Source organism: Nelusetta ayraudi, unplaced genomic scaffold, assembly GCF_046127955.1.
Source record: "Nelusetta ayraudi isolate G7.1 ecotype Tasmania unplaced genomic scaffold, CSIRO-AGI_Nayr_v1 ptg000097l, whole genome shotgun sequence".
In the NCBI taxonomy this organism is placed as follows: Eukaryota; Metazoa; Chordata; class Actinopteri; order Tetraodontiformes; family Monacanthidae; genus Nelusetta; species Nelusetta ayraudi.
In genome coordinates, this window is record NW_027466147.1 from 3,235,177 (window position 1) to 3,261,240 (window position 26,064).

At 45.4% G+C, this 26,064-nt stretch overlaps 3 protein-coding genes across 3 annotated transcripts; all 3 read right to left on the reverse strand.

The window, feature by feature from the left end:
* Positions 1 to 1,021: 1,021 nt before the first annotated feature.
* Positions 1,022 to 4,010, reverse strand: fgl1 (fibrinogen-like 1). The gene is made up of 7 exons (XM_076048206.1): positions 3,880 to 4,010; positions 3,199 to 3,367; positions 2,932 to 3,091; positions 2,190 to 2,287; positions 1,894 to 1,982; positions 1,603 to 1,790; positions 1,022 to 1,513 (listed from the first exon to the last, which is right to left on the reverse strand). Exons 1-7 carry the CDS (start codon positions 3,943 to 3,945, stop codon positions 1,315 to 1,317), a joined length of 969 nt encoding a protein of 322 aa, XP_075904321.1. The 5' UTR covers positions 3,946 to 4,010; the 3' UTR covers positions 1,022 to 1,314.
* A 1,805-nt stretch (positions 4,011 to 5,815) lies between these two features.
* LOC142902781 (cyclic nucleotide-gated cation channel-like) lies at positions 5,816 to 13,562 on the reverse strand. The gene is made up of 15 exons (XM_076048207.1): positions 13,465 to 13,562; positions 13,144 to 13,254; positions 12,493 to 12,684; positions 12,278 to 12,388; positions 12,068 to 12,174; positions 11,489 to 11,976; positions 11,138 to 11,416; positions 10,948 to 11,046; positions 9,720 to 10,097; positions 7,856 to 9,641; positions 7,448 to 7,521; positions 6,667 to 6,786; positions 6,480 to 6,582; positions 6,324 to 6,397; positions 5,816 to 5,931 (listed from the first exon to the last, which is right to left on the reverse strand). Exons 1-10 carry the CDS (start codon positions 13,551 to 13,553, stop codon positions 9,456 to 9,458), a joined length of 2,040 nt encoding a protein of 679 aa, XP_075904322.1. The 5' UTR covers positions 13,554 to 13,562; the 3' UTR covers positions 5,816 to 5,931; positions 6,324 to 6,397; positions 6,480 to 6,582; positions 6,667 to 6,786; positions 7,448 to 7,521; positions 7,856 to 9,455.
* Positions 13,563 to 15,540: 1,978 nt separating this feature from the next.
* Positions 15,541 to 25,526, reverse strand: LOC142902779 (plastin-3-like). Its single transcript, XM_076048205.1, has 16 exons — positions 25,382 to 25,526; positions 22,481 to 22,549; positions 22,068 to 22,219; positions 21,816 to 21,942; positions 21,583 to 21,715; positions 21,249 to 21,330; positions 20,663 to 20,828; positions 20,444 to 20,583; positions 20,259 to 20,354; positions 19,511 to 19,697; positions 19,313 to 19,391; positions 19,121 to 19,235; positions 18,163 to 18,296; positions 17,613 to 17,736; positions 16,939 to 17,060; positions 15,541 to 16,481 (listed from the first exon to the last, which is right to left on the reverse strand). The coding sequence occupies exons 2-16, from the start codon at positions 22,539 to 22,541 to the stop codon at positions 16,349 to 16,351; spliced, it is 1,851 nt and encodes a 616-aa protein (XP_075904320.1). The 5' UTR covers positions 22,542 to 22,549; positions 25,382 to 25,526; the 3' UTR covers positions 15,541 to 16,348.
* Between the last annotated feature and the right edge of the window lie 538 nt (positions 25,527 to 26,064).

The window sequence follows — 26,064 nt, forward strand, 5'->3', positions numbered from 1 at the left end:
GGAAGCAGCGTAGAGCGTTTCACGCGTAATCCCGAGTCTCCGTTGGGTACAGAAACAGCAATCAGACTGCGTAGGCCTGCTTTCAGGAGCAATCACATTCTTTAATGTCAGCCGTGAAATTTGCTTTACATTCATCTTGGGTATCAGTCACCCAGTTGCCCTGTTTTATGACTGCATGCTCTATTGAAGAAAGTGTCACGGCTACTTTAAATGGAATGCAAAGAAGAAAAAACCCTTCCTTTTCGCTGCTTTCGCATGCCCGTGACTTCTCATGCGCACACTGCTGACAGATTTCCCCTTTTTTTTTCCTGTCAGAAGAGACATCTGTGAGCGCGCCGCACTTCCCCCCCGCAGCACACGTGTTTCTAAAACAGTCTGTTGAAAAAAAAAAAAAACTTACTCTGCACAATGTCTCGAAACGTTCTCCAACCCAACACGCAAGTCGTTAGTAGTGACAGGCAAGGCTGATTAGACGGGCAGCTGCGCATCCCTAAGAATTTGAAAGGTAGCTGCAGCGATCCCTTATATTGACACACAACACAAGGCATATAGATGTGTATGATCTAGGACAGAGTTTCTCAACTGGTGGGTTCGCGATCCAAAAGTGGGTCACAAAGCTCTTTTGATTGGGTCACGGCTTCACAGGGGGCGGGGTTTGCCTCTGGGGCGGTTGTGCAGTGGTTAGCATTGTAACCTCGCCGCAAGAAGGTTGTAGGTTCAAATCCTTTCTGTGTGGAGTTTGCATTGTTCTGCCCGTGTCTGTGTCTGCGTGGGCTCTCTCCGCCTTCCTCCCACAGTCCAACAACATGCATGTGAGGTGAATTGGAAACTCTGGTTGTTTGTCTTTCAATGAAAATGTCCCAGCGATTGTCACATCCCAAAGGATGCAAATCCATCCCCTGAGGTAGCCCGGGAGTCAGCGGGTGATCTAACCACCCAATCCCAACCCCAAATACTGAGTACCAAGCAGGGAGGCAATGGGGACCATTTTTTTACAGTCCAACCAGGGATCGAACCACAACCTTCCAGTCTCTGGACAGACACTCTACCACTCGACCACTGAGCTGCTATGCTATGCGGCCCTGTGATGAACTGGTGATTTGTCCTCCTTCGCCCTATGACAGCTGGGATCGGCCCCCACAACCCCGAGTGCAGGAACAAGGAGGTGTTGGAACTGGATGGATAGACGACGATAAAAATAAGTAAGCTAGCATTGTTATTTTTGTGGGATAAATCTGAGTGCTGTGGAAAACATCGAACTTCATTATGAGGAACAGAAAAATGTGAGTGCTGAGGCAGTTGAGAAGCACAGATCTAGGAGAGTGGTGCGCGGCGAACAGCGTTGGGGTCGTTGACCGGGTCCATCCTAAAGTCAGCGGGACGCAGCTTCATGATGGTGGTCTTCAGGGAGTACCACCATCCTCTCCAGGGGTACCAGACCACGCCGTCGTCTGTCACCGCGCTGTAGTGGCCACCGGGGTAGTACGCGCCGTTGAGATGGGCCGAGTGGCACCTGGGCAACAGTGAAAGCAAAGAGAAACATTTCTGTGGCAGGAAATCTTATATTTTTGGACGCCTGATCTGAGTTGTTAAAATCCCCACTTGTTGAACCACCAGCCTCCCTTGTCTTCCTGTGCACAGTTCCCCTTGTAGTTGTCGTTGTCCCGGTCGTAGGTGCTGAACTTGACGCCCTGGTGGCTGGCCCAGTCTGACACACCGGTCTGATAGGTCCCAGACAGAGCGTCCCCCGCCGTGCCTCGGTAGGCTCCGAAGGTCAGACGGTAGTCGTCCTGCAGAGGAAGAAGGTGATAAAGGTGTGCGGGTGGTTTGAAAATGAATCGTAATTGCATTCATTGTCCATTGTAAACAGTTAGGTTTAAAGGTTGTCCTCACCTGTTCGTCGGCCACCTTGACGTTTGCATATTCCGCATAGCGCTGGTTCCCATCGAAATCCTCCATGTTAATTCTTAAAGAATGATTCGCTGAAACAGATCCCAACGAATTATCCAAAAACCGCCAACAAGCCACGTCACATTTTAAAGACACACCAAAAAAACAAAACAAAAAAAACACGTTGAGTCATATCAATAACTGCAGTTTCACCAGTTGGGGGCAGCAGAACAAAGTGAGCGGCACGAAGCGTGAATCTCTGAAACAGTGCCAATGGGTTTTGCGAGTTCTCTAATGACCTTGGGCTGTGATGTAATGCAAGAGGTCATTCCCGAGCCAGAATTCACCGAAATGTGATTTCACGTTTCCAAAACCATTCTTGTACTCTGCCCATGACCTGATAGATAGATAGATAGACAGACAGATAGACAGATAGATAGATAGATAGACAGACAGATAGACAGATAGATAGACAGACAGATAGATAGATAGATAGTGTGGGAAGAGCACATATTTTAGCTTACGCAAACAGCACATATGCATCATAAGTTAATTGCAGAGCGCTATGCAGGAAAACAGGATGTAGTCAAAACATGCTGGTACACAATGTGAGCCTCCTCAGGTCGCAGGCCAGAGAATTGCACAACATGTTCTTTCTCAGTATCGTACGCAGGTACGGCAGCCAAAACACTCCCGCCGAAAGAGGGTCTCAAGGTGGAGCAGTGTGAGCAGTGGAGATAACAGCTCGCGGGAAACAGCACCAAATAAGGAACGCCGTCGTCCCGACTTCCTCTTGCAGTGCAGAAATAACGCAAAATAAAATAAAAACTCCTCTGGGCAGGAAAAGAGCAGCCAGGTGGGCCGGCGAGCCAGGCACCTCAACAATAGATAGGTAGGTAGATAGATAGATAGATGGATGGATAGATAGATAGATAGATAGATAGATAGATAGATAGATAGATAGATAGATAGATTGGTGTAAAGTCATGTCCAATAAAATATATGATGTCTTTTTTGGTTGGCATTTGACACCAGACACACCGTGTAAAACTCTCTGCTCCACTCGTCCGTCTCTGCACGACAGTCCATCCTCCTCCATCACTCATGTCACAGTAGACGGCGACTGCAGAAGGGCTGCCCTGCGGCCTGACTCTGTACGGGCCGCTTGAATTGTATCCAGAATTGAAGAGCTGCGAGCAATCTGACAGATGCAACAAATCATTCTGAGCTCAGTTTTCAGATTTCTCTATTTTCATTTCATCATCATCATTTTTTTTTTTTTTTTTTGGTTCGCAACAATGAACTGACCGGCGTGCAGGGCGTCCTGGTTTCCGCCCAGTACGGCCGTGTGCTGGTCCACGGCTTGGTCCTGCTGTTGCAGTCTGTGTAGGAGGCGCTCTTGTTCCTGAAGCCGGCTCTTCAGAAGGTTCTCCCTCTCCCGCAGCCGAGCCACGTCCTCGCGGCAGCCGTCTGACGCCTACGCACGCACAAAACGCCAGGATGAATATGTTTGAGAGGGTGCTCGTCGCAATTACCCGCAGTCTGAGGCAAACACAGAGACACGGCCAACGGAGGCGGATACACCGGGGTACAGTCTGTCTGCTGCAAAAAGGTATTCGTCCATAGAGTGGCTGAAAGTGCTTTTTACAAAACTAATTGTCACTCGCAGTTCTGTGTCAAAGCATCTTACTCTGCATTTGGTGAACCGGTAGAATAAATGCAACGCCACTTTACATTTTATGCCGTTCCTATATTGCACAACAGAAATCAAACTTAGGTGAGGAGACAGTTGGCTCGCTTTTCATCCCTGAAGTCTTGGGGAATATAGCGATAGATGAGCGACGGTCACGTTGCTTCACGCCCTGCTCTTTCAATGACTTGTCATCATGTGATTAGCAGCAGGATATTCCTTCCAAAATGCAGTTGCATTGTACCAAAAAACCTCTGCTTCAAACACACACAAAACGAGCTGAAGACGTTAAGACTCACGGAGAGAGACTGAAGACAGGCGGCAATGACGATCAGGCCTGCGAGGAGCAGCTGCTGGCTCTCCATCTTCACAGCACAAAGCCAAGGACAATGCCCGGAGCTCCCCTCAGAGTAAAACCTCACTGCGTGTGCAGAAGGCTGTGTGCAAGTGTTTGTTTCTGCTCCCTCGACCTGAAGGAAGTGTGTGCGTTTCTGTGGAATCTGGACAAAATACCTGATTCTCTGCAGTTATAAAACGAAGGAAATATGCAGGGAGTGGCATGAAACAGATGCCTGGATGCTGATATGCATTTTGTTTTGGGGTGGTTTTCATTTTGTTTTATTTATTTTTTCCCACTTTGAATCAATTAGGAAAGAAGAATGTTTTTTGTTTTTGTTTTTTGTTTCTATGAAACTAAAAGTCAATAAAATGCTGATATTCCTCAGAAAACACCTGCTTTTCATCAGCGCATTGCACAATTCCCCAGAAACCTTCACCAGAAAGCACCTCTGATCTGCCATCTGCCTTGCAAACCTTTTTCTCTCTCGCTCTTCAGTCCTTCCTTCAACCACTCTCAATTTTCCCATTTATCTTCATTTCTTCTTGCAATAACCAAACAATACTTTTGTTGAACGTGCAGGGGTAAATCTCACCTCAGCTGATCACAAACTGACCGCTGATATAAGCCGGGGGTTTATTTGATCCAGGATACAAAACAAAAAAAAAAAACAGGGTGAGAGGGGAGACAGGCTGGTTTTAATGGTATCACCAACCAATCAATCAATCAATCAATCAATCAATCAAATTTCATTGGTATAGTCCAAGTTCAGAAATACAATTTGTGTCCGAGGACTTTAGATTCTCTACACACCCAACACCCTTGAACCAGATGATGACCCAGCTGCTGAAAGTTGTGGCAACATCAGGGTTAAATAAGTGAAGAAAACTTCAAATTAAATGTAAATATTGTCTACAATGACAACGGACAGGTGAGAGCCAAATGAAAGCAAGAATACAAGGACACGTTCTGTAACAGCTTGTGTAGTCAAACATTGTCGGCCACTGAATGTGACCTTGGTTTTAAAATATCCAAAATGTCTTGGAAAAATTGAACAAACTCAAGGAGAACACAGGGGAAAAATGGAGAACGCTGCCTTTGTCCTTCATTGGACGTGTAAACTCTCTCAAGATGGTCTCGCTGTCCTTGTTTTCGATCCTAAATCTTTTTTTAAACTTCTTGAATCCATCATCATGCCATTTGTTTGGGAATATAAATCTTCATAAATCAACAGACAGTGAGGGTCTGGGTCTGCCAAGCCTTCTGCATTCCTGGGCTGCCAATGTCAGGGTGATGGCGTAGCGGTAGTGAAGGCAACTCGCAGGACTTCTCTCCTCTTGCCATCCACCAAACCTCCACCTGTCGCCTGCAGGAAGGATCATTTTCTTCTGTTGAATACTCAAATGATCTGGAATTTAATTAAAATGTTTAATATGCTCCCCGACACCTCAGTACACAATCCAACCCAGCAGAACCAGTGTGTAAATAACCGTTAACGTTGGGATGGGGTTGGGGATGGGTGTTACTATTGGCACACAAACATTGACACTGTTCTGCCTTGTGTTTCTATTGCTGCTGAAACCTCATGAATTCCCCCGTGGGGGATCAATAAAGTTTTATTCTCTTCAATTCTATTTCGTCTCCTGTGTTTCTCTGCCTTTTTTTTCGAAAGCTAAGGTAATAATATAGCAATTTTAAACTGCCTTCCACTGCATTTGGCTCAACTCATCACATCGCTGATGATATTCTGTATTTTGTTCTACTTTTGCTAAATGTTGTTTGCAGAGGAGGAGCAGCTTGCAGGTGCAGACGCACCTTTTTGAACTTTGACATTTTTTGAAAAGCAATGCACTCGGGCTTTAACTCTCTGATGACACTCCTTTATTCCATCAGCACAACATTACATCTTCCACACTGAAAACATTGACGCTCGAGTCCACGCAAACTCCGATTGGCCGCTCGGAGGGTTTTAGCTGCATCTCCTTGTAGGTCGTCATGACACCGCTCTGTCATCCTGAACAAACACACACACGTGGGAAGTCAGGGCATGCAAACTGCATTTTTGCACTCATTTTTCATTGAGAGACTATTCATCAGCTTCAGCAGTTTCAGCATTAGAATTCTGACATCTTGATCTTGAAGAAACTGGACTAACCTGCTGTTGTTGGTTTATTTCTCCTGTTTAATTATATTCATACATGTTATGATACACGTAACACATATCTAAGTTAAAACAGTGGCTCGTCTGATTTTTGTTGTACTCCAAGGACACACCTGCGTGTCTTGTGACCATTACGATAAAGACATCAGAATTTGAGGGAAGAAAAGTTCCGTGTTTTCAAATCTAACTTCAAGTCCTTTTTAATAGTTTTGTCTGTGAGCTGCAGTGCTTCTCCAGAGCTTCACCTTCAGGTCCAGGTCTGACTTCTTCTGTCTGCCACGGGGCTCCCTCCTCCTGGCTGCAGCTCCTTCAGTCTCTTCTGAGCAGACAGAGGAGACAGAGCTGCTGGAAACCAACTTCCAACAACAATCAACAGAGTGCAACACGAGTGAGCGAGTTACCTGTGCGATCGGCCGCATCACTCCAGGCTGCAGAGTGAGGATCATCTGGTTGAAGGTCATCAGACTTCTTGTAGTAGTAGGGTTGATCAGGGGGCCCGAACCTCTGCAAGCAAAACCGTCACAAGTCACTTCTTTCACTGCGGCTGAGCGACGTTTTCCCGAACGTGCGTTGAGGATTTCCATTTACTTTGTCCGGCCACATGAAGCTAATGAAGAGAATGACGGGAAGTCCAATGGTGAAGACGTAGACGGCCCAGAGCCACGGCCGCTGCAGGGTGGCCACATAGAGGCTCTCGATGAGACCCCGCTGCAATGGACATACACACAGCGTGGACGGATATGATGTATAGTAGCGTAAAACATTGGTCTTTACATTACACTATTGCACGACACTGAACATTTCCACTCGACTTTCTTTTTAGGTTTGTTTTTTAGTTTTTTTTTACTATCACAGGGTTATCATATGTAGACTTGTATATATTTTCTATATTTAGATATTTTTATATATATATATATATATATATATATATATATATATATATATATATATATATATATATATACTATGTAGACTTGTATATAGATCCTTATTTTACTCCACCAAGTTGCACACTGTTTATAGTTTATTTATACTTCCGGTTGCACATTGTTTACTTGTTTACCATTACTTTTTACTTTTTACTTATTCTGTAGTTTGTTTTTGTTTGTTTTTTGACCTAAGTAGTAGAATAGAGAGAAAAACAAAAAACAGAGTCAAATTCCTTGTTTGCCACGTACAAACTTGGTCAATAAAGCTGATTCTGATTCTGCTTTGTAGATAGGTATGTATAAAAACTAAAATCCTTGCTAATGTGAAATATGTAATACTGAAAAAAATGAGCTCTTAGTCCTACTTCTCACAGACTTTCAAGCCAAAGACACAGCGTGACAGAAACAGGACGACGGGGACACTTTTCCTCAGGCTTTACCTGCGCTGCCGAGGACACCGGTGCCACGCCGTCCAGGAGTGTCAGCCACAACAACGCAAAGCCCAGCTCCATGCCTGCAAACAAACACTGCACGCACACAAACACAGGCGCGCATTGTGACAAGGTGAGGAGCGTGTTTTTTTCAGGGATGGGCCCCCTGCATACACGCAACCACCTGGCGCGACGGTTGAAGATGAGCCGGATCGCACAGAGGAGCAGAAAGCAGGTCAGTGCTCTCAGAGTCGGAGCCAGAGGGCAAGACGTTAAACAAACAAACGCTCCAAGGTGAGAGGAAAAAAAGGGAGTTTGTCATTCGCAGAGGCAGGAGAAAAGATGCATTGGAGATAAATGGCCCGATTGACAATACGCACAAACACAGGCGACACAGGGTTGTTGGGTTTTTTTTACCTTTTAAGCAGCGTTATCTTTCCACCTCCGACACCTTTTTATTTTCCCCAAGTCACTTCCTGAAACCTGACAATTGGACTTTGGTCACCTGCTTTACACGGCTGTGGCTCGTGCGAGCGGGGGAGCGTGACAGCGGTCAGGGCACAGCGGCGCAAAGACACACTGGGAAAAGGGTTGTGTACCCTATTAGAGACACAACAGGCATGGCAGGCTCACTGTGCGACACATTTATTGCCAACAAAATAAAAATCAAGGCTTCAGGCATCGTGGGAATAAATCCAAATGAGTTCCCAAAGAGGAACGAGCAAAATCCAAAAGCGCAGGAAATGGGATTCAATTAAATACAGAGTGAAGGAAAACAGACTTGCAGAGTGGATGGAAAAACACTGACATTGCCGATCGGAACACGAGGCCAACAATGAACATAGTGAAATATTTTTGGGCGGGGATAATAACTGTGTGTGTGTGGGGGGGGGGGGGGGGAGATGAAGACAGGAGGAGCGGCGTGAAAGACACAACAGGCTCATGCTTTCACACCAACACAGGATACATGGGGGAAATCAGATAGTAATCAACAGTGTAATTAGCACAGCAATAGAGATAAGAAATTCCAAGATACTGAACTGCGACAACAACGGCTCATTTTAACACTGTTTGTCGTTCAGCTGTTTCACACACAAAACTAAATGGAAAAATAATCCAGTTCCTCCAATCGGAACAATGGCCCGCTGTCTTGACAGATGGGACATCAACTGAATTTGTTCATTTGAGTCGATTCACGGATCCCTTTGGTGAAGAGTGAATTGATTCTTTGTTTAAAGGGAGGCACCTCTCCGAAGGCTTGGAAGTTACTAACCTGAACATTCTGTTTAACTCACTGTGAACCAATCAGATATTATAGATGCAACGCTACTGCTTTGGCGAGTCCAGTCAAGTACGGCAAAGTATATTTTTGAATCCAAAAACTGTTTGTTTCCGTTGGTCTTTTCATTTGAAAACGCCGTCTTCATCTCGCGGCTGCCGTGCTCACGGTTGCTTCACTCTTTTAGATACATGTACATGTTGATGACGAGGCCAGTGAATTCTATAACTAATGACAAACAGGCTTTTTGAAGCCTAACGTATAAGGATATTATTAAATGAATACTTCACAATTGTCGTAAACTTTTATATTTAACAAAAAAAGGTCTAACAAGATACATCCATTTAAACTAAATACGTTTACGTGTACATTTAAACAATTGATTTTTTTGAGTGAACTATTTAGAAATTAACAAGTATTCTATAAAATGAAACAGATTCATAGAATTCTGTAAAACACAAAAGAAACGTTCACGCTTGTCAAATGATCGAATGAATTCCTTTGAAAATCCCGGCCACTCTGACCAATTCACATTTTAACGCGGATCGTTTCACGGTTTGAAAAGTGCTCTAAATTCAAATGTTTTCAAAAGCAGAGGTGCAAACTGAACAGAGAAAGGCCTTTAAACATGTCTCTTAAACTTCTCAAGTCAATTTTCCTCATGCTGAACCGATTCTTTTGCAACACCCTTGTGGTCTGATGCTCAGAGTTCATCCTCTCATCCTCCCGTCGCGCCCCTCAGAGCCTGATGTTGATCTCGCTGCGTGCGCCATCGCCTCCCGACATGCTCTCGTTGCCGTCGCCGTCCGACAGGAACCCGCTGCCGGCGCCGCCCGCCGCCGTGCTCTGCTCCAGGGTGGTGAGTCGCCGTTTGAGTCGCAGCTGGGACGAGTTGAACTCGCTCTGCAGGCGCGCCAAGCAGGTCTGCAATCGTTGCACGTGGCCGTCACTATCACGGCAACGAGTGCGAGTTAATGCTGTTACTGTCAGAGCGCAACATACCTGCAACCGGTCCAAACTTGTCTCCAGCCTTTCCACCTTTTCCTCGAGATCTTCCCCCGCAGACACGTTCACCTCCTCCAGGAGGCCCTCCTTCCGCAGGATGTCTCTCCCCCTTTGCTCCAGCTGGGCCCTGGCATGGGGGAACTCCTGGAGGGCCTCCATCAGATCTTGCTTGGAGAGGCAGAAGAGGTCCGAGTATCCCAGGCTGCGGATATTGGCGGTGCGTCTGTTGCCCATCTTGCTGCCGCTTATGTTCAGGATGCTGATTTCTCCGAAGCAGCTTCCCGAAGTCAGGACAGCGAACTGCGTGACTCCGTCGTCCCCCACCACGGCAAGCTGGCCATCTTTTATGATGTACATCTCCTTGCCCACATCCCCCTTGGAAAAGGAGATAATTGTCATCTGTGATGCTGTCAGTAGCTGAACACAACTAGCACAGACATGTCAGGTGAGGCAGATGCATACCTCCGATTCAATACTGACAGACTGGCAGAAGTTGGAATTAAAGACAAATCCTGCAAAACGCAATCTAACCTCGCACTGCTTAAAAATGTAAGGCTTTAAATATATTTCCTCAGGGCTGAGGGTTGAGAACCTCGAGTCTCTGACGGAGTTGTCAGAGGTCTTGAATTCGGTTGAATTCTTTGCCAGCAATGCAAACATAGCAGTAAAAATATACCAATATAACCAGTGGAAGTGGAGATCATGCATACAAAAGAACGATCTCCACTTCTTTGCCAAAAACAGCTGTCATAACACTGAAAATCAAGACGAGCAAAAATATTGAACTATATTTTTGTAGATATGACAGAAACATACATTATGACTAAAACAGCAGCACAACCTTCTCTGTATTTTTGTTCAGTGACTAGAGTTTATGTAAGAGGTCTGATACACAGAGATATACGATACATACATATATGTATACATATATATATATATATATATATATATATGTATATATATATATATATATATATATATATATATATATATATATATATATATATATATACATATATATATATATATATATAGATAGCGTTACATCTATATACATATATATATATATATATTTTTTTTTTTCAATGTGAATATAGAGATTAAAAAAATGTTTGCTTTAGCTCCAATCGAGCCTGAGGTGAAGGCGAGAGAATTTTCTTCGTATTTATCTTCTTGCATATCTTCTGGTGGCTCTTTCAAAAGATCCAATGAAAGCAGGACTTACCTTTCGACAGATATAATCTCCAGGACTGAAAACCTGCGGCCGGAGTTTTAACACCAACTCCACTAGAAGGCCTGCCTCACAGTCCTGGAAGATACGCACCTATGCGTACAAATATATACACTTGATATTAGTCTCAGTTCATTTATATGACTGCTATTCAAAGATCATATGAAGGAAGTCTGGCACTAACCTTCTTCAGTGTGTCTAAGTGGACATTAATAGCAATTTCTGCTCTTAACTTGGTCGGCAGGCTCCTCAGAACCTCCTGTTCATCTATTGTCTTCTGATTGGTCCACAGGTAGTCAAACCAGCGAATGACGCGTTGCTCCAAGACCTTGCTCACATGCCTGAAGTGCATGTAATGTTTCAGGGTATCCACGCGACTTTGGAAGGCTGCTCTTGTTGCGTTCATGTTGGATATCATGGCGCCAACATTACCCACAATGGAGGCAAATATCAGAACACCTACCTATGACACAGAACCTCAGTTAGACAGGGAACTTCCCCCGCTTGGGTGACACTCATTACAGAGTGGACTTACCAGAAAGTCAAATATCAGGAACAAATATTCTTCATCTCGAACTGGAGGTGGAGTTTCTCCAATAGTGGTCAGTGTTAGAGTGGACCAGTACAGACAGTAGATGTAACTCCTGGCCAGGGAGCCAAACTCAGGATCTGACGCGTTGGGATAAACCCAAGAATCCGAACCCAGCCCCAGGGCCTTGGAGAAGCTATAGTATCCACAGGCGTTCCAATGGATGATCACCAGGATGTACAGGACCAGTTTACAGATACGGAAAGCGTTAGGGAAGCCCGTGCGCGTCTCTGTACGTTCAAAGATTTCAAAAAGGCGAGGCAGGCGCAACAGCCGGTTGAATCGCAGAAAAGGAGTGTAGCCCATCCCAACGCTCAAGTACAGAAGGTCCGTCGGCAGAATGGAGCAAGCGTCCAGCTTGCACTGTAAGGTCCGAATGTAGGCTTCTCTCAGCCGTTGGACATCCTTCACCATCAAGCCTTGGTCCAAGAAACCTGAGGATACACAATTCCACGCCAACGGAAGACAAAGTCCCATGACATGGTTTCAAAACTTGACTTGGCTGACAAATGTGTCTTTCAGTACCTGTGTGGAGACGAACGGCTATATCCAGAATGTAGACCCCATCACAGATATAGTCCATGACCAACCATGCCAACACATACTTCTTCTGCAGCTCATCAAAACAGGCTCTGAAGGCACAGAAAGAAAAGTTTGGAGAAGTTCACAGACGTTCCGAGCAGAGCAAGCAGTGTTGTTCTGTACCAAACTACAACGATGACACAACAATGACACCTGACAACTAAGAAGGTCCAGTTATAGAAGACAGCAGTGCCAATCACTATCAGCCAGTTGTAGTAAGCGTCGTCAGATGGCGAAAGGACGACAATCTGACACCTCCTCTTCCTGACCCAGCGGGACGAAGCACAGAAAAACAGGAGTTTATGAGTTTACGAATCTATCGTGGCTGTGTTTGCGACTCGACGTCCAGAGTACGCCCGCATCCTTGCCTGCGCCTCGAACGCCTCATTTCGTTGTCTGCGTCCGACCCCGCGCAGCTGTGGCTGAACCTGCTGGGCGGGGCCTGCATGTCGTTGTGGGCGGGCCCTCTGAAACGTTCCAAGAACGAGTCTGGCCTCTCCGTCTCCTCGTTCAGACTCTTCTGAGCCCATTCCCTCAAAGTCATGACCATGCTGACGATCCTGCAGAGGAGTGGAGACGGACAAGTCAAGTCACGTGACATTTTTTGCAACAAACGTGCGGGACTTAAACACTGGGAAGCTTGAAATCAATTATGTCCTTATGCCTATGTCTGGTGTTCATTCATTCATCTGCTATACCCGCTACTTCCTGCGATCAGGGTTCCAGGGGGTCTGCTGGAGCCTCTCCCAGCTGTCTTAGGGCGAAGGCAGGGTGACACCCTGGACAAGTCGCCAGTTCATGGCAGGGCCACATAGAGATAAACAACCATTCACACTCACATGCACACCTACGAACAATTTAGAGTGTTCAATTTACCTCACATGCATGTTTTTGGAGTGTGGGAGGAAGCCGGAGACACAGAAAGGTCCCAGGCCCGGAAGTCGAACCCGCGACCTTCTTGCTGTGAGGCGCCCATGTTTGGTGTTATTTATGTGGAATTAATTTAGCAGTTTACTTACCTGGACAGCGCACCTCGCCCACGAATGGAGCTCTGGGAATTGATTTCCCTCCTGTCAATAGCTGCCATTCTCTGGAGCTCAGAGGAGGTGTCGTCACACATTGACTGTGGTCTTCACACATCACACCCACCGAAAAAAAAAAAAAAAAAAGATCACAAAGTCAAATCACAAAGACGCCTAAACGTCCGTCGTCATCCGTCATGACGTCACGTGTCCTTCAATCGTCGAGCTTTTGTCTCCCTCCGCTGGCGGTCGGAAGCAACTACACCGGTGTGGTCGGTATTTCCGCGCACTTTCTCCTGTGCACGTGCACGTTTTTACCTGCTGAGGATGCTGTCGGCCCGCTCGCTCTCCTCCTCCGTCCACGTCTTGACGGACAACCTGTGAGAATCCTGCGGCGCGCCTGCCATGGTGCTACACGCGCCGTGTCATCGAGAGAGAATCAAAAAAAAAAACAACAACACACAAAAAAAAAACAAAGCAAAAATGCAATGAATACAAGTACAAGATGTTCACACTCAAGATAATGGTCAAACACACACACACACACACACACACACACACACACACACACACACACAAACAAGGGGGCGCTTGAGCCCAACTGAGAGAGGAAAGGTCACGGAGCGCGAGGTCATCTCGTGCTCTGCAATCAGCGCGGAAAGCGGGCGGCATGGCAACGAGACAAAAGACACAAAAACTCAAACAAACCCGTCAAAGGTTCCGGCGGCCGAGGTCGTCGTCCGGACGGATCGTCGATCGGCTCGTCGGTGTGCCGCTTCGCTCGGCAGCAACACGAGTCCCCGTGTAGTACATAAAAAACACTAATCACCACGGGGCTGTGGGGGGCATTAAGAGTGGGAGTGGGAGTGAAAAAAACACAACCCATCAAAAGGAGCCACCACGTGACGCCAGACAAAAGCAGCGTTTCAATTGCAAATTGCTAGCGTGCGCTCGTGGTGCGATGGGGTTTTTTTTTTTTTTTTTTCTTTCACACTCGGCTCATCGAAATTCAAGAACCTCGTTTGTAGTGGCCCCGTGTGTGACGAGCGCCCGGCTCCTGATTGCATTGAAGAGGTTGATGGACGAGGTAGTGTTGCAGTCAAGACCGCGACCAGCCGAGACCAAGACATTATGGAGAGCATGGAGATCGAGGCCGAGACCAAGACTTTAGATATCAAAGAAAAATAACAAAATCAGAAAGAAATGAACAGTATCTTTTTGAAATTCATACTTTGCTTCTAAATGGAGCAGCAACATCCTCTTTACAGCAAGGTATCTTTGCCAACTATTTTTTGAACCATTTTCAAAAAAAAGCAACCTTGCTTCATAGAAATTAAAAAAAAATAAATTAACTAGAAACAAGAGGCTGTGTTACTCTGCGTGTCACCAACAGAGCGTAAAACGGCAGCAGCAGCTGGATTCTTTTCCGTTATCATCGCGTCGTTGCAGTGTTGGCTGAGTCTCGATCGGCCTTGATCAAAAATCCCAAGACAAGACCAAAAAAAATGCCTCCCGAGTCCGAGACCGAGACCCTTAAAAAAAATGATCTGGAGACCAAGACCAATCTCCAGCACTACATCGATAAGACGAGGAGGTTCATCATCATCGCATCGAGCGAATTATCAGATTAGCGCGTCGTTCGCATCCCAAGGAAAAAAAACGCGGGTAAGATTTTGGTTATTAACCTCACAAAGCAGGTGAATCATCAGTTGGGGGAAGGTGAAAAAAAAAAGATGAAAATTACAACTCCCACCACCACAATCAAGGGGCTAAAAGGGAGCCCCGGCCCTCAGCTGCTAATGAGGGGCCCTGAAGGGCACGAGGACAATCGCCCAGATGTGCGCTATCACGACTATTTAAAAGCACGCCAGGGATGAAAAGAAAAAAAAAAAAATTGTGTGGTTTCTGAGCAGCTGCCTCTCGACGCTGATTAAAAACACAGACCGCCTGGCAACGGCGGCGTGTTTGGCCGGAGACGGCGCCGGGTGGGGGGGGCGGGGGGGATTTGCATCTATTTTTCAAGCCGCTGCTTTGCTGCGAGCGCTAGCGAAATGAGCGCGTTAGCAGAGTTAGCAAGTGTTGCCAACTTCCATTCAGAAGTGCTGCGGTGCTCGGGGGCCATGACCGTCACAGGCCAGTGGCTCGCCAGTAGTGCTAAATCATAACTTAAAACAGACTTTCAAAAAAAATATATGCTTCACATAGATTGAACTGCTGCGTTCCAATATGCCATTAGAAATAAGACGAATGTTGAAATTGGATTTGAAATATTTTTAATTGACTGTATGAACTGTGCAAAACTGTCCAGTGGAGGAGAAAGAAAAAAAAAAAAAAGGAAGAAATAAATTCTACAGTTAAAGTGTGAAGACAAAAGAAACCAACGCGTCAACGCTCTTTCACAGTTTTGGTCATTTATTAGAAATGCAAAACACTTTTTGTTAGAGAACATTATGGCTTGCGGTACAGTCGACGACGCTTGTACCTTCAGGAGGAGTCAGTCAGGCACGTCAAACATTTTGCAGAATTGAACTCCAACCTCAACGAGGTTGCGACGCATGGAAGTACGAGGTGAATATTGCATCAGTTCCAGGGCAGACCATACACGTATGTATGTATATGAATACATACATACATGTGTACATACATACACACACATGTACACACACAAACATGATGACAATGTTTCCAGTGCATGGCAACCTTGATATTCCAAAAACTGGAAGCTTAATATTTGCATTACCTGTCGATGACGGCGCCGCTCACCCAGTGTGAGTAAAGCTCAAAGTGTAAATATTTGAAGTTTAATTAATCCGTTTTTTTTTTTGTTTTTTTTTGCAGTTTACAGATTCTTTCAGGAGACCTGTCTGAGCCAACTGAGGTGAGACAGTGGGGATGAAAAGCTGCCTTTAAACCCAACAAAACAACAACTCGGGCTGAGCCCAACTCTGACATTGAGGTTGATATACTGACAATCGTTTGGGTTTATTGATTCAGATTTCCTGTCATTTCAATAATAAAATTTCACAATGCATATTGTAACAGCTGCTGAGTAACGTTACGGCCTGTAGGTTTTGACGAGAAGCTTTAAAAAAAAAACAAGCTCACGTATAAAGTTCAGTGTCATTGTGGGGAAGGTATGCGTGAATATGTGTGTGTGTGTGTGTGTGTGTGTGTGTGTGTGTAGCAGTGGCGTGTGTCTGTCTTAAGCCCTCTTCATGCCTCGGCCCATGAGACAGGCAAACATGGTCATGACCATTTTCTGGTTGACCTCCACCAGGTCCTCGGGCAGCGCGTACACCTTGGCTCCGATCTTCCTCGCCATGGAGACGGCGTACCTGGAACAAAGTCACAACATCACAAATCTCTTCTATTCCAGGGCCGGTTTACATGAAGACAGCTTTCTCGGAAAACACAACAAAATATTTAGGGGTCGTTTACACAGAACTCTTTTTTTTTTTTTTTAAACCAAACTTTTTCGAAAAAGCTCTCGGAAAAAAACACCTGCGAGGCCATCTTCAAAAATTTTGCCCGAAACGACTGAAAACAATGTAGTACCTATGCCAGGCCTGTTGTGGCGCTGTGAGTTTACTCCCTGAAGCACGGTGTCCACATCATTTTCAGTCATTCCAAATAAAACTACAATTAAAAAAAAAAAAAAATGACTGCACGAGGTGTCCACAAAACCTTTTCCCACCACTGTCAGACGTCTCGCTCGATGTCGTGACGCACGCTAACGGCAACGAGGTGTGAACGCAAAGGAAAAGAGGAGGAAATGAGACGGAGAGTTTTTACTTTGCGTTGTCCATTTTGTCCTCGTCCGCCTTGCCGTCTTTGACCAGCTCAAAGTTGACGCTCTCCGGCTGAATGGCGTCGATCAGCTCCAGAACTGGAATGCTGGTGCTGATGGAGGAGTCCTGGCCAAACAAGTACAACATCAAGACATTTCCCCCTTAAAAAAAAAATGCAATCGCTGGAAGGATAACACAGGAGAGCTGGGAGATACGGAATAGAAACAGGGCCACAAGAAGAGAGAAAAAAAAAATGAAGAATTTTAAAGTTTCCATTTCAAGAATAAATTTGAAATTTCGTGAATAAAATCGAAATTTTGAGAATAAAGTTGAAATTTCAAGATTAAAGTCGAAATTTCGTAAATGGAAATTAAATTCAAAATTTCAAGATTAAAGTCGAAATTTAGTGATTAAAGTTGAAATTCTGAGGATAAAGATGAAATTTCAAAAATAAAGTCAAAATTTCATGATTAACGTGGAAGAGTAGAAAAGTCTGACAGCGTATAAACCTTTTCGCGATATTTAAGAAGTTTTTTTCCAAGTTTAGGCGTTTCCATGTTTTTTTCCATTTTTTTTAATGCAACATTTAGAGTTTTGCGCAGTTCTAGGGGTCATGGAAACGCAGCTAGTTTGGTTGAAAATCGCTGGCAACACGAACGCTTGGTGGTGAACACTCACCTTGAAGCTCTTGATGGATGAACTCTTGCCGGCCCCAGCCAGAGTCTTGTTGACCCAGGTTACGATGAGATTGTCGCCGACGGCCTCTCCGTCCCCGATGTCTTCCAGCACATTTAACGTGTACCTGTGCACGTTAAACGTTGAGATGGTGAGCATGCAGGTTGCATAACGGAGGTGGCGGTTACGTGCGAGTCTCAAAGCCGTGTAGTAGTCCTATACTTCTGCCAGTATTAAGTCCAGGCATGGGCAAACTATGGCCCGGGGTCTATGTGCGGCCGCTTAAGCTTTTTAATCCGGCCCGCCAAATTTATTATGATTTCGTCCAAGCGGGGATGAATCTACTATCCCCCATGGGCCAGACCACAGCGCCCTCTGTCGGATTGGAACTGTACTGTCATCACCTCCTGCTACATCTCTCAGTATAAACCACTTAATCACGGCAAATATCAAAAGGAATCCGTCCATAACCCGATGACGCGTCACCCTGTTTGGTTCTACCACTACCACTAACGCAGGACACTGTGAAGCAGCAATGAGCTTGTGGACGAACCTCCTCATCAGCTGCCACACCAGAGCCAGAGTCAGAGTCTCGTTCCCGTTGAAGAGGTCCTCCCCGCCCACTCCCACCAGGGAAAAGCCGGCTTTGGTCTTTCCCAGATCCACGGCGTAGTTACAGTTTTCAATCTGCCACACACACACACACAAAAAAAAGTTAGCGAGTACTGCTAACTCCGCAAGGGAAACAGTTTAGAATCAGAATCAGAATCAGAATCGGCTTTATTGACCAAGTTTGTACGTGCCAAACAAGGAATTTGACCCCGTTTTTTTTCTCTAGTCTACTACTTAGGTTAAAAAACAAACTACAGAATAAGTAAAAAGTACGGGTAAACAATGTGCACCCGGAAGTATAAATAAACTATAAACAGTGTGCAACTTGGCGGAGTAAAATAAGGATCTACATACAAGTCTACATAGTATATATAAATAAAATATATCGAGAGATATGTATATATGTATGCAAGTATTTGTTAAATGTGCACATGTACCTAAAAAATACCTAAATATAAAAAATATATACAAGTCTACATATGTTTACCCGGTGACAGTAAAATAAAATAAAAAGAAACGTGAAAAGAAAGTCGGTATGCAGCAACCTGAAGACTTGATCTTTAGAGAGACGTTGAGAAACTCAACATTCCACCTCTTGTTGTTTCTCAGAAAAATAAATTTAAATTTGTTGTTTTTATCTCATGTTTCTATCTGAGGGGAAAAAAAAAGAAAAAAGAAAAGCCAGCTGACGATGAGAAGATCTTCAGAGGCGAGGCCCTTCAAACCCGTAAACGCCTTCTGCGCTCTTCTTCTCTACTTTTTTTTTTTTTCCCCATCTTTTAGCATCAAAGTGCCCAAACCCCGATGACTGCAACAAGCATCCACGCTACTTTGTGCGGCCGGTTTCAACTTTTAACAATAATAATAATAATAATAATAATAATAATAATAATAATTACCATTTTCATGTTCCCTGCCGGCTTCTTAAATGGCGGGCGGTTCACGCGATCCCAGTCCACTGCGACCTTGCTGCGGTCGTAGAGCTGCAGGATCACCATGGCGTCCAGCAGGTCGCTGCAGTCACAGGCACACGTTGCTTCAGTAAAACAGTCAATCAACGCAGCAGGAAGGAAGGCGAGCGGAGCACCGACCCGTAGATGTAGTGAACGTGGGGACTGACGCCCAGCGAGTTCATCCAGTTCCTGAAGGTTCTCTCCTCCCGGGTCTCACCTCCCAGAGACAAGCGACAACAATCAAGGCAAGGCAAGGCAGATTCAAGAACGGTCGTTATATTTTTCCCCCTGCATGACTCGTAAAAAAAAAAAAATAAAAAATATTGTGCGTCTCACTCCTGAGCGTCCACTCTGGGTTCTCCTGTTTGGTGAGAGCCGGGTGCTTGTTGAACAGCGTGGCCACGAAGGCCAGGTTGAGTTTGGCGTTGCCGCTCACCACGTCGGTGGCGGTCACAAACTGCCGGCAGCCGAGCCGGTCGGCCTGCGTGAGCATGCACTCGGCCCTGCGGGTCAGGTCCTTCTCCTGGACACACACACACACACACACACACACACACACACACACACACACACACACACACACACACACACACACACACACACACACACACACACACACACACACACACACGTTTCCATTACAGTTTTTTTCAAAATAAAAGCAATATTTAAAAAAATAAAATAAAATGAGGACGAAGGGAAGGAGGAGTCCTGATGGGGACCTCAGTGACTGAGCGCTGCAATCTAAAATCTAACCACTTGATGTCGCTGTTTCTTCTTAAAAATCCCCAGATATTACAGGCGTAACCTTAAAATAAGAATTGTCTGCGTTGAGAGAATGTATATTTACTATGCAATTCTCTCTCTCTCTCTCTCTCTCTCTCTCTCTCTCTCTCTCTCTCTCTCTCTCTCTCTCTCTCTCTCTCTCTCTCTCTCTCTCTGGATTTTTTTTTTTTGATCGGTTCTTTCGTGTTGGGAAAAAAAATTAAAAGATCAGGTTTTCATTCAGCAGACCCGAGATGCATCCATCCATCCATCCATGTTCTATCACTCCAATAGTAATGTTTTCTTAAGGATAACTCACAAAGACTCCAGACATTTCGATCTCAATTTTGGGAACGTCTTCTTTGCTGCCGTCGGGAGCAATCTGCTCGAGCAGGTGGAAATACGCCCTGGAGTCCTGCAAATACAAGCATGCAGGAGTTAGTTTCAGGAAAGTGGGAAAGTTTGCCGTCCACGAACTTGAGGTGAGCTGACGCAGCGCCACACCTTGATATCGCCGGAGAAGTTTGATATGGACATGCCGGCTTTCTTCAGGTGGAAGTTGGCCCAGCGGAGGAGAAGCTCCTCGGGGCTGAGTTTCATCAGCTCCTCCAGACTCTCCCCCTCCTCCAACAGCGCAGCGATGGCTGCACACAGGAGCAAGAGGACAGAGCGTGAAAGACTGCGAGCAGAATGAATGAATGAATGAATGAATGAATGAATGACCTTCGTTGCGGCTCAGCTCGATGTCGGCAAACAGGCCGATCTTGATGATCTGCCACAGGAGGCCCAGCACCAGGTGGGGCTTCCCCTCCTTCAGGTCTTGAGCTCCGATGTTGACCACCTGGCAGCCAATGGCCGAGGCCGAATTCAGAGCCAGGTTCAGGTTCTCCTGTTTTCAGGGAGGTGGTGGTGGTGGTGGGGGGGGGGGGGGGGGGGGGGGGGGGAGTGACGTACGCACAAAAGCAGGACAGGAGAAGTTGAGAAACGTCCCACAGGAAATGACTCGGACTGACTCGCTGCGTTTCCATTGCAGTTTTTTTGCAAAAAAAAAAAAAAAAAGCGAGATATTTTTAAAATTTCGACAAAGTACAATTGCAATTTGCAGGTGTTTTCAATGAACGGTGTAAAGCGCATAAACCGTAATTCTGTATCAATATGTTGACCTCAAGAGGGCGTCAAAACCTTTTCGCCATATTTGAGAGGGTTTCCCAAGTTTAGGGATTTCCATTAGCAGTTTTTTTACCGCGATATTTTGGTTTCACGCAATTCTAGGGGTGATGGAAAGGCAGCGAGTGAGCGATGCGCAGACCTGCGTGGTGAAGGGCGTGAGTTTCTTTTTGTTGATGGTCCTCTCGTCAATGGTGTCGGGGACGGAGAGGTTGATGAGCTTGCTGCAAAAAAAAAAAAAGAACACGCGACAGAGCGTTAACGCAGTGACTTGACACACAAACCACTGAAAACTTTTGAAAGTCTTTTCAAAGTATTTTTACGGAAATTTTAACTGAAGTACAGATTCTGGACACACACACACACACACACACACACACACACACACACACACACACACACACACACACACACACACACACACACACACACACACACACACACACACACACACAGTTTGTGTTGTTGGCGGTTACCACAGCACGATGCCGTCCGCCACCGCTCGGAACAGGTCCTCGGTGTTGGGGTTGATGGGCACCACGTGCTTGCAGTCGGGATCCTTCTCCAGAGACGAGTTGATGTAGTTTGCGAAGGCGTAGCGCTCCTGCTCTGCAGCGCAGAGACTCAAAGTTACTCCGCCGCTCCGGTGAGCTCCCTTACCGTCGTCGTCGCCGCCGCCGCTCCTCGGACCGCGGCACGGCCCGCTCACCGGAGATCGAATGCTGCGTTCCCTCGCTGGAAATCTCGCTGGTGCCCCCGATGGCCACGATGCCCTCCTTCTTGTTGAGCGCGCTCCTGAAGGTCTGGGCCAAGTCGTCCTTCACGTCCTCGAAAATCTGAAGAGGCGCACGTGCGGTGAGTCTCGTCACAGTTTTAGTCCGCAGGCCGTTCTCACTGACTCACTCCGTTCTCACTCTGCTAAAAGCAGTGTGCTTCCAGACCGCTCAGTGTTGTTACCTACAGCCATGAACTCTTCAAAGTCGATCTTGCTGTCGTTGTCTTTGTCCAGCTTCTTCAGGAGTTCCCGCAATTTGTAGCCCGGCAAAGGCGTCCGCACCTCCGTGAAGAGGTCGCCCAGCTCGCAGGCGGTGATGAAGCCGTTCCCGTCCACGTCTGAAGAAGCAAGAAGAACACAAGCAAGGGGGGATGGGAGAAGAAAAAAAAAAAAAAAGAGCAAAAAATTTATGTAGGATGTGATTTCAGAGCCCTGCTGCGATGCTCCCACAGGGACTTAACATCTACGCATCTGTAGATGTTTAGCAGAAACAACGCTTTCATTTTTTTCTTCCATTACACTTCCATTACTAATCAAATTATCATCATTTCGACGCCGAGGTTGGAATGACTTATTTCAACAAGAGTTGTTGTACTCACCCACTTTCTCAAAGGCCTCCCTCATCTCCTCCAGCTCGCTGGTGCTCACCTTCCTCGACATGCTGAAGCCTTTCTCAGAGGGAACACAACACAGCTGAGTTCAGTGTGAGCCGAGGTTGGGTTTTTTTGTTTTCTTTTTTCCTTTCCAACCGTTGAATTGTGAATGAAACCGGTGAATAATAATTAAAGCGAACTCCTGTGTGCCGCTGCTTCTGGTTCTGAGCCTGATGAGCTGAAATTATCTCACTGAAAACACAATCTGACCTCCTGGTTTCTCAAACTGCTCAGAACTGAGACCGCAGATAGACAGACCGACAGACGACCGACAGACAGACAGACAGACGCAGTGAGCTCACAACACAACGGCTTTTGCAATTTAAAGTTCTGAGACATCCCATTGCAAAATGCGTCTGTCGCTGCGCTATTGTTAACTGCTGGGCAGCTTAAAGCAAAAATGTGGCAACATCTGAAGAGAGACTGGAATGCATAGAAAAATATTGAGAAATTTTGCACCCACATTACAACATCTATAATCAGGGTTGCAATTAACGATTTTGCACCCTCCTAGAAAAATGTGTTAATAATGAAATCCAATGGGCCAGATTGCATAGTACACATCCACCCCCCCACCCCTGTAATTCCCCAGGCTGCCTCACTGGAAGTGATTCATAATAAAATTAATAAATAAAATCCTGAAGGACCCCTGGAACACACACCTGCCGCATCAACTACAAACCCAAGCATTTTGCATGAGGGCCAATCTAATGGCTGAGTGTGCTATTAAAAATTATTCCGTCTACTCCCCAGTCCAAACACAATGCGTGAAAAAAGTCTTTCCATGAGGCTTTTTTTGCGATAAACCTCTACGTGGATGCATCTGGAAAACCACCTCACGGGAGCGTCAAATTTGAGAGCTTTTTCCAAGTTTGGCTGTTTTCCATGACCAGCTTTTTATTGCAATATTTCGCTTTAACGTAATTCTAGGGGTCACGGAACCGCAGCTATAGTGTTCTCGAACGCCAGTCCATGTTATATGAGACGGTGATGTTGCCTTGCAGAGACTTTATGTGATTCAGTCTGCTGGAGAGCTTCCGCCCGCTGCGCAGAGAGCAGAGTCATGGCGGCCCAGCCAGAAGCAACTTAATGTAATGTAACAGACCAATCAATGGAAGCGCAGGAGAGTCGTACGACTCTCAAGCCTTGCAAGGTCTTAACAGCACATACGCAAGACAGCGAGTACAGGCACGGGGCAAACTACGGCCCCGGGGCCCATATGCGGCCTGTGGCTTTTTAATCCGCGCGGCCCGAACTTGAAACTTTAATAAGAAACCTAATAGAATACCATTACTCTAAATGACTTTTAAATAGCAGTAATAGCAGTAGAAAAAGCTGTATTTAATTTATTTAATTAATTAAAAAAAGGTTTGTCCATCCCTGGACTTGTAGCTCTATTTTTTTTTTAATGGAAAAGATTTGATTTTTTTTTTCTTTGTCGTAGAATATCGAGATTTGTTTGTAATAATTATCATAAATGTATCAGCTCATTCAATACTTTGAAAAAAAGGAACTCATCATTTTTTTCTCTCTCAAATGGGTCACGACCCGTGAGAGGGCCGGTGGAAAAACAAATAAGCCCATGCACCGGTGCCGACATGCAAACTAAATGGCTGCATCAGCAGTCACACTGAAAATCACGCACATGTATTGCGGGGGGGTTACACGCAAGGGTGCGTTGAAGGTGTGTAATGTTTGGAAGGGTTTATTTACGGGCCTTGGACTGTAAAATCCATGACACGACACATTGTAAGGCCATTTGAATGGTGAAGGACATCATCAACTCCTGAATGCAAAGAATGAATACAAAGCTGCGGGTTTTTTTTTTTTTAACCTCGTCTATGATTCTTGCAAAGATTGTCTCTTATTATTTATTTATTTTAAAAACCGTGAAATAAAGCTTGATTTTGACTTTCTGCAGGAAAATGGCTATTACGGCCACTAGGTGTCACTGTGACCCTGAGGAACGAACCCTCGCATAAACGTTCCTGGTGTCCTTTCAAAGGGTTTTTAGCTGTGACGTTGATGAAGGGGCCCCCGAACAGATAAAAGTGAATCGGAATATGACGAATGAGTGATCAACATTGAATCGAATAGTCGGCGTGTTATGTTAAAAAAAAAAAGTGAAAAATGTACAAACATAGCTTTAAAAACATTTATATTGACTTGATAAACATGAGATTGTCTCTTTTCTTGCTGTTTGTCATCCACTGTCCCGTAAACCGCATCGACTGAAGGAGACTTGTGTTGAGGTCCGACACTTGTCATACGCACGATAACAATAATAAGGGACGACGCGCTTGATGGCACAGTTTATCTTGCCACATGCTCGCAGCTGCAGCCTATTACACTTGACATCCTTCAGGAATACTCGTTAAGAAAAAAAAACAAAAAAACAAAACTGCAGCCCTCCAACAGTCGCAACAGTCCCACGCACGTCACGTTTTTACGGACCATTATTGTGAAATGGAAGCTTCTTTTTTTTTTTTTTATTTCGCTCACGACTTTAGATATTTGGAGAATTGACAAAAGGTCAAACAATTATGATTAAACTTAAGAGAAAAAGCTTCCATCTTCAACAAGGGACGAGTTGCTCATACATTCAGCGCTCCCACAAACAACGTTGTACACATTTCATTCGTTCGCATTTGTTCGTACGACACTGCGAACCCTTCTGTCAGCGTTAAGAGACTATTTTCCTGCAGCACCTGATTTGTCGCACTGTCCATTAATTCTTATCTTTGCTATTATCCGCTGACTCCGCCGCTGCCATTTCCTCAGTCGAGAGAAAACGCCCTAAAACAGCGCCTTTTTTCTTTTTTTCTTTCTTTTTTTTTTCCTTCCTACCTGAAAACCGCTGGTGAAGTTCCGTATACACCACGCCGGGGGGAAATAAATCCCTGTGTCGGGCACTTCGCTGCTCCGCCGTCCCGTTTTCTTCAGCTGACACCGCCCGATGAACCGGACCGCTCCGCCCCTCCGCGCCACGCCTTCCGCGGAAACCAACCAACCAGCCCTCCGGCGGTCATGGCGGAGACACTTTAGCCGGGGAAAGATTAGCATGTGTGGCAGGGACAGGAGTGGCTGAGACCGGCCCGCCGTTAACATACAATATGCAGCCAGCAGGCTCATCTTCAAGAAGCTAAAACAAAGATATACATGTATATGTAATTTCTCCTCTGACACTGCGAAATATAATCGAAATATAATGATTTAAATGTCGCTTCTGAGTAAAACTGCACGAACTGGTAGAAACAACACGAGAAATCATGTCAGTATTTTTAAGCAAATCAATTATAGCTTGAATTAAAAAAAAAAAAATTAAATACCGATTGGTATACATTTGTGCTGTTTTACAGATGTGTTCTGCTACTAAATAAGCTAACCATTTCTGGATTGCATGAGGAAAAAACAGTTGTGTGTAAACAGACTGCCACTTCCTGCTAAGTGTTAAGTTACAAAGATTACATCAGCTTCCACACAAAACACATAAGCAGTGCTACTAACAAAAAGAAAGTCACATCATTTTT

What these genes read in the sequence shown, in the direction of transcription:
- LOC142902781 (XM_076048207.1), bottom strand. Translation starts at nt 13,553, where the DNA reads ATGGCAGGCGCGCCGCAGGATTCTCACAGGTTGTCCGTCAAGACGTGG. An exon ending in GGGCGAGGTGCGCTGTCCAG is followed by an intron (nt 12,685 to 13,143) that starts GTAAGTAAACTG and finishes ACTCCTCTGCAG; the next exon opens with GATCGTCAGCATGGTCATGA. An exon ending in ACTTAGACACACTGAAGAAG is followed by an intron (nt 11,047 to 11,137) that starts GTTAGTGCCAGA and finishes TTGTACGCATAG; the next exon opens with GTGCGTATCTTCCAGGACTG.
- LOC142902779 (XM_076048205.1), bottom strand. Translation starts at nt 22,541, where the DNA reads ATGTCGAGGAAGGTGAGCACCAGCGAGCTGGAGGAGATGAGGGAGGCC. An exon ending in AACGCAGCATTCGATCTCCG is followed by an intron (nt 21,716 to 21,815) that starts GTGAGCGGGCCG and finishes TCTGCGCTGCAG; the next exon opens with AGCAGGAGCGCTACGCCTTC. An exon ending in GCGGACGGCATCGTGCTGTG is followed by an intron (nt 21,331 to 21,582) that starts GTAACCGCCAAC and finishes TTTTTTTTGCAG; the next exon opens with CAAGCTCATCAACCTCTCCG.
- fgl1 (XM_076048206.1), bottom strand. Translation starts at nt 3,945, where the DNA reads ATGGAGAGCCAGCAGCTGCTCCTCGCAGGCCTGATCGTCATTGCCGCC. An exon ending in TCAAGGTGGCCGACGAACAG is followed by an intron (nt 1,791 to 1,893) that starts GTGAGGACAACC and finishes CTTCCTCTGCAG; the next exon opens with GACGACTACCGTCTGACCTT. An exon ending in GGAGGCTGGTGGTTCAACAA is followed by an intron (nt 1,514 to 1,602) that starts GTGGGGATTTTA and finishes ACTGTTGCCCAG; the next exon opens with GTGCCACTCGGCCCATCTCA.